Source organism: Borostomias antarcticus (assembly GCF_949987555.1).
Source record: "Borostomias antarcticus genome assembly, chromosome: 26".
Classification (NCBI taxonomy): domain Eukaryota; kingdom Metazoa; phylum Chordata; class Actinopteri; order Stomiiformes; family Stomiidae; genus Borostomias; species Borostomias antarcticus.
Window position 1 is genome coordinate 7,838,413 of NC_140259.1, and position 7,500 is coordinate 7,845,912.

At 46.9% G+C, this 7,500-nt stretch overlaps 1 protein-coding gene across 1 annotated transcript in view; it reads left to right on the forward strand.

The window, feature by feature from the left end:
- Positions 1-7,500, forward strand: part of LOC311326245 (ephrin type-B receptor 1-like) — a gene marked incomplete at both ends in the record, with an annotated part of 73,945 nt that overhangs the window by 18,798 nt on the left and 47,647 nt on the right. Inside the window, 3 exons of the mRNA XM_084459116.1 lie at positions 2,132-2,196; positions 5,353-5,640; positions 6,466-6,862. Coding sequence (XP_084315242.1) covers positions 2,132-2,196; positions 5,353-5,640; positions 6,466-6,862 — 750 coding nt within the window. The remainder of the gene's footprint in view (positions 1-2,131; positions 2,197-5,352; positions 5,641-6,465; positions 6,863-7,500) is intronic.

The window sequence follows — 7,500 nt, forward strand, 5'->3', positions numbered from 1 at the left end:
AGGCCTGATCAATACTCTGCCAGGGTCATCTATATTTAATGCACTGCTCTGCTAAAAACCACACACCATCACCCCGTTGATCAGCTCCAGGCAGAGCAGACCGCGGCTGGGCAAACACACACACACACACACACACACACACACACACAGAATACTACGATACACACAACCAGTACACACAGAATACTACAATACACACAATCAGTACACACAGAATACTACAATACACACAACCAGTACACACAGAATACTACGATACACACAAACAGTACACACAGAATACTACAATACACACAATCAGTACACACAGATTACAACAGTACACACAGAATACTACGATACACACAACCAGTACACACAGAATACTACGATACACACAACCAGTACACACAGAATACAACAATACATACAACCAGCACACACAGAATACAACAATACACACAAACAGTACACACAGAATACTACAATACACACAACCAGTACACACAGAATACTACAATACACACAATCAGTACACACAGAATACAACAATACACACAATCAGTACACACAGAATACTACAATACACACAACCAGTACACACAGAATACTACAATACACACAAACAGTACACACAATCAGTACACACAGAATACTACAATACACACAACCAGTACACACAGAATACTACAATACACACAATCAGTACACACAGAATACTACAATACACACAAACAGTACACACAGAATACAACAGTCACACAAGCAGTACACACAGAATACAAGGATGGCCAAGATAACTATTTTCTCTCTTTTAAAAAAAAAAAAGGACTTCAATTCCCCAAAGTAATCAGTTCAGATAATTTGAGGTCCTTCTGCACATGATTCCAGGAAGAAGGGGCAGCGGATTTGAAAGCCGTTTTACCGAAAGCCTTTTTGAAACGGCCAAGAAGAAGCATCATGTTACTTTTACGTAGAGAAGTGTGTTTAGGGTTTTGCAAAAAGTGCGAGGCAGAGTGAATTTTAGTGTTTAAGCAACCGGGGTGGGGGCGGTATTATTTCCACCCTGTTGGGGTATGTTTGAAGTGTCACGCGGGGCCGCCAGCCTGGGGCAGCCTAATGGTGATAATTGGAAGTAGCATCCTGCAGAGCAATTTATCAAGCACCTCCTCAACCAGAGGCATCGGACGACGGTGTGTCAGCGGCTGCTTCAGCTTTCTCCTCTGTTTTACTGTCCCCCATCTCCTCTTCTCTGTATCAAAGGGACTGATTCGGAAATAAGGAGAAAAAGGATTTAGTGAGATCACACAGGACAGAGACTGAAGTTTGTGGCAGAGTAGAAATACAAGGAAATTGTATCTGGATAAAAGTGGTCAGGTCAAGTGGTCACAGAGCCAGAGAGCTGCCGGAGGGAGGTGTGTGTGCGAGGTGTGGGTGTGTGTGTGTGTGGGTGTGAGGTGTGTGTGTGTGTGGGTGTGAGGTGTGTGTGTGTGTGTGGGGGGGGGGGGGGGGGGGGGGGGGCAGCGATGGCTTTACCAGACCTCCAGACGTAAACACCCTCAGTATCACGAAGGTCCTCATGATGTTTGATCAGTCAATACAAACACAACTGTTTACTGTATTGACCCCTCTGTCTTTCTCTCCCCACCTTCCTCTTCTCTCTCTTCTCCATCTCCCTTTCTCTCTGCCGCTCTCTCCTTCTCTCCACCTCTCTCTCTTCTCTTTCATACTGTACGTTCTCACTCTCTCTCTCTTCTCCCTCTCTCTCCACCTCTCTCTCCACCCCCCCCCCTCTCTCTCTCCACCTCTCTCTCCATCTCCCCCCTCTCTCTCTCCTTCTCTCCACCTCTCTCTCTTCTCTTTCATACGTTCTCACTCTCTCTCTCTCTCTTCTCCCTCTCTCTCCATCTCCCCCCTCTCTCTCTCTTCACCTCTCTCTCCATCTCCCCCCTCTCTCTCTCCACCTCTCTCTCCATCTCCCCCCCCTCTCTCTCCACCTCTCTCTCCATCTCCCCCCTCTCTCTCTCCACCTCTCTCTCCATCTCCCCCCCTCTCTCTCCTTCTCTCCACCTCTCTCTCTTCTCTTTCATACTCTCTCTCTCTCCCTCTCTCTCCCTCCCCACCCCCCCCCCCTCTCTCTCTCTCTCTCCAGAGTCAGTGATGGACACGCGGACGGCCACGGCGGAGCTGGGCTGGATAGCGTATCCGGCCTCAGGGGTGAGAGGCAGAGCCTCCATCTTCCATCCCTCATTACACCATGTCTGCATGTTACTGTTCTCTCAGTCTCCCCAACGCCACTTCCTCCACACGGGCGTCTGACCCCCGGTGAGGTCATCACCGACCCTCCCACTTGAAGCATTCTGCTTCCTGGTTCACGGGGGGGGGGGGGGGGGGGGGGGGGCTCTGAGCTGGTCTATTGAGGTAGATTGGAACACAGGAGTTAGTGTTAACAGTCACCCTGAGTCTCTCATTAGTGTGTGTGTGTGTGTGTGCGTGTGAGTGAGTGTGTATGTGTGAGTGTGTGTGTGTATGTGTGAGTGTGTGTGAGAGAGAGTGTGTGTGTGAGTGTGTGAGAGAGTGTGAGTGTGTGTGTGTGTGTGTGTGTGTGTGTGTGTGTGTGAGAGAGAGAGTGTGTGTGTGTGTGTGTGTGAGAGAGAGTGTGTGTGTGTGTGTGTGTGTGTGTGTGTGTGTGTGTGTGTGTGTGTGTGTTTATCCTCGGGGGAAGCTGAGGTTTGAACACACAGAGGCTCACGTTGGCAGGTTTAATTAACATTCAGGTCTCGTTCTAAGCAATTAAGCTCTACTTATGACTGGGCTGCAGTGAGGGAATCATTAACACTGGAATTGGTCAGATCTAGAAGCCCTGGGGGAATAGAATAGAGTCTAATAGACTATAAAGCGTGTTATGAGTATGTCCTTGTGGGGGGTTTATTTAGAGACATGTACATGCTGTACAGCAGATGGACAGGAGGGTGCATTCATGCTGCCCTCCAGTTTTATCAGAAACACTGAATTTTCAGAGTTTGACATAAAAAAATCGTTATCAAATACGTGACCTGAACTCAGAGTTCCGCCATTTTACTCGGGGACCTGATCCCACCCCGCTGACGACATTAATCAAAATGGTTGCTCTGCGCATCAACAATTAAAGAAAGCTGTAAGAAGACTTTATTAACGCTTCTGTCTTGTTTGTGTCTCATGAAATCAGTGGTACACACAGTACTGTCCAACTCCTATCAATGGACAATGTTGCTACGGTGTTCGTATGCGCAAAATAGCGCATAGTTCATTGTTTTTAACTGATACTGCTAACAACGCTAACTTGGCTACAACTACAAAGGTGGAGTTCAAGTAGGTTTTTAAAGGTGGAGCTTAAGTAGGTTTTTAAAGGTGGAGCTTAAGTAGGTTTTTAAAGGTGGAGCTAAAGTAGGTTTTAAAGGTGGAGCTAAAGTAGGTTTTAAAGGTGCAGCTAAAGCAGGTTTTTAAAGGTGGAGCTAAAGTAGGTTTTTAAAGGTGGAGCTAAAGTAGGTTTTTAAAGGTTGAGCTAAAGTAGGTTTTAAAGGTGGAGCTAAAGTAGGTTTTAAAGGTGGAGCTAAAGCAGGTTTTTAAAGGTGGAGCTAAAGTAGGTTTTAAAGGTGGAGCTAAAGTAGGTTTTAAAGGTGGAGCTAAAGTAGGTTTTAAAGGTGCAGCTAAAGCAGGTTTTTAAAGGTGGAGCTAAAGCAGGTTTTTAAAGGTGGAGCTAAAGCAGGTTTTAAAGGTGTAGCTTAAGTAGGTTTTAAAGGTGAAGCTAAAGTAGGTTTTTTGCTTTTTGTTTCTGGAAGCTTTTAACTGGGGTATGACGTCATCGGCGGCAGGTGCCCGATGCAACTGGAATGCAGCATTATCATCAAGGTACTGCTGGATGCTATGTCACATCCTGTATGGGCTAGAGCCAATGAGCCACTGGCTTGTGAATGAACTCACTTCCTGTACAGATGAGAGTCTATGAGCCTCTGGCTAATGAATGAGCTCACTGTTATTTTTACCTGTGGGGGGGGGGGTGGGGGGTTAGCAAGGTGACCTATTTGAGTAGAGAACTACTGTACAGCATGTCTACTGTAGGTGGTCTGTAGAAGCTACTATAATTATGTTGTTCTATTAAAAGGATGTGTGAATGTGTGTGCGTGGGGGGGGGGGGGGAGTGAGTTGTGGTTTGTTGTGTGTGCATTTGTGTCTGTATGTTTGAGTGTGTGTTTGTGTGATTGTCTGTGTGTGTGTTGGGGGTGGGGGGCTAGTTGTCCTTGGGCAGAAGTGGAGAGTGAAGAAGGCGAGTGGAAAGAGAGAGAGAAAGAGAGAGCGAGAGGGAGAGAGAAGGTTTAATTTATGTCTGGACCATGTGTAAACTCATTAATCATCTCTGCTGGCCCTGCTCCTCTCTCTCTCCCTCTGGAATCTTGTCTTCCCCACTTCCTCAACATATTTTCTGTGTGTGTGTGTGTGTGTGTGTGTGTGTGTGTGTGTGTGTGTGTGTGTCTGTCTGTCTGACTGTCTGTGTGTGTGTGTGTGTGTGTGTTTACAGTATATGTGTGTGTGTGTGTGTTTGTGTGGTGTGTGCAATAGGGATGGTCACAATTACAGATACGTTATTCGGAAAGGCACAGATAATGCGATGGAAACATTTTTTCTATCCAAACTTACTCGTTATTATTGGGGGGGAAACATGAGTCATCTGCATTAGCATATATGCATACATATTAGCATATTAGCATATATATATATATATATATATATATATATATATATATATATACACACTATATTGCCAACTGTATTCACTCACCCATCCAAATAATTGAATTCAGGTGTTCCAATTACTTCCATGGCCACAGGTGTATAAAATCAAGCACCTAGGAATGCAGACTCATTCTACAAACATTTATGAAAGAATGAGTCGCTCTCAGGAGCTCAGTGAGTTCCAGCGTGGTACTGTGATAGGATGCTACCTGTGCAACAAGTCCAGTCGTGAAATTTCCTGGCTACTAAATATTCCACAGTCAACTGTCAGTGGTATTATAACAAAGTGGAAGCGATTGGGAATGTCAGCAACTCAGCCACGAAGTGGTAGGCCGCGTAAAATGACAGAGCGGGGTCAGCGGATGCTGAGACGCATAGTGCACAGAGGTCGCACGTAGGCAAGTAGTAGTACATTGACCTTTCCTACGTTAAATGCAGTTATTGTTAGTCGCTTTGGATAAAAGCGTCTGCTAAATGACTGTAATGTAATGTGCAGTTGGGTGTGTGGGTGTGCGAAGCTCTGCTCTAAATCTGCATCTCTATCTCCTCGTCCGTGCCGGCGTGTCTCCTGTTCTCTCCCCTCCACGCCCCGGCGTCCAGTGGGAGGAGGTCAGCGGCTACGACGAGAACCTCAACACCATCCGGACCTACCAGGTGTGCAACGTGTTCGAGCCCAGCCAGAACAACTGGCTCCTCACCACCTTCATCGACCGGCGCGGCGCCCAGCGGGTCTACGTGGAGATGCGGTTCACCGTGAGGGACTGCAGCTCCATCCCCAGCGTCCCCGGATCCTGCAAGGAGACCTTTAACCTCTACTACTACGAGACGGACAGCGTGGTCGCCACCACAAAAGGCACCGAGTTCTGGATGGACGCCCCCTACCTGAAGGTGTGTGTTTAGTTGTTGTTGTTTTTTGTTTAGGTTAGTTTATTTGACAATATAATTTACAATTTAAACCACTAATGATTATATCATAACTTATAAAACATTGCAATGGATAACAATAAGTTTTCAGAATTATTTCCATTTTGGACTTTGATGTGATGACAGGTGATGAAAGAGCAAGGCAGCGTCCAGCAATAAGGAACCCACACCGTATTCAAGTTCATCTTATCTTATAATAACAAAACATCATATAAACTAAACATCCTTCAACAATAACCTGACACAACTACAGTGAAAACAAGCAACAGCAAGCACAACAACCACAACATATTCAAGTGCATCTTATCTTATAATAGAAAACAAAAAAGAAATTCGGCGTTTGCCTTCTTCAGGGTGAATGTTCAAATATTCACCCTCTAGGCAAACGCCGAAACGTTGGTGACAATAAACATCAGAGGAGACAAATTAGTGTGCAACTTTCTTTTTTTGTTTTCAGTTATAAGTTCCATCAGTCTGCACCTCTAAAAAGTTTTTGGGTGTGCTCCACCTTGTATATATTATCTTATAATAACCAAAAATCATATAAACTAAACATCCTTCAATTATAACCTGACACAACTACAGTGAAAACAAGCACAACAACATTACTACGACTAACTACAGGATGATATTCCTATGATTCAATATTATCCATAAGCCAAGTGTATGTGTGTGCGTTTGTATGGATGTTCGTATGCGTGAGTGTGTGTGTGTGTGTGTGTCTCTGGTACGAACCCGTTCCTCTATCAATGCGCTCATGTCTCGTGGTCCCCTCCCCCCACGCCGCAGGTGGACACCATCGCGGCCGACGAGAGCTTCTCCCAGGTGGACTTCGGCGGGCGCCTGATGAAGGTGAACACCGAGGTGCGTAGCTTCGGCCCGCTGTCCCGTGCCGGCTTCTACCTGGCGTTCCAGGACTACGGCGCCTGCATGTCGCTGCTCTCCGTCCGCGTCTTCCACAAGAAGTGCCCGAGCGTGGTGCAGAACTTCGCCATCTTCCCGGAGACCATGACGGGCGCCGAGAGCACCTCGCTGGTCATCGCCAGGGGCACGTGCATCTCCAACTCGGAGGAGGTGGACGTCCCCATCAAGCTTTACTGCAACGGGGACGGAGAGTGGATGGTGCCCATCGGCAGCTGCACCTGCAAAGCTGGCTTCGAACCCGACAACGGGAACGTCTGTCGAGGTGAGTGTCCTTCCTCCGGTGGGGGTGCGGACAGCCGGACGCACGCTTCAAAAAGTTGGAATCACAGTCAGAATCCTACACAGAACATTCCGGAATGCACCTTTAGTAGTGGCATCCTCATCTTCATCCCCCTGTGTATTTGAAACTGCACACACACACACACACACACACACACACACACACACACACACACACACACACACACACACACACACACACACACACACACAGAGCCTGTGTAGGTAGCATTCACACATGAACAAGGAAACCTTACTTATGCTGATATTTTGGCCAGAGCCCTGTATTACTCACTATGGGCCTCAGGCCCTGCAGAACCAGTCTCTCAAATACCTTCATGACATAAGACGTCAGTGCCACTGGCCTGTAGTCATTGAGAACACGCGGGGGTGCTTTTTGGGCACCGGCACAGTGCAGGAGGTCTTCCACAGCTGTGGCGTCGTCTTCAGAGAGGTTGAATTTGAGCTGGAACACCCCTGCAAGCTGACCCACACATTCCTTAAGCACCCTGGAGCTGAGCTTGTGTGGCCTTGTATACAGATAGTCCAAACACAGACAGACAGTACACATACTGTACACAGATACTATCTCTCTCTCTCTCTCTCTCTCACTCTCTCTCT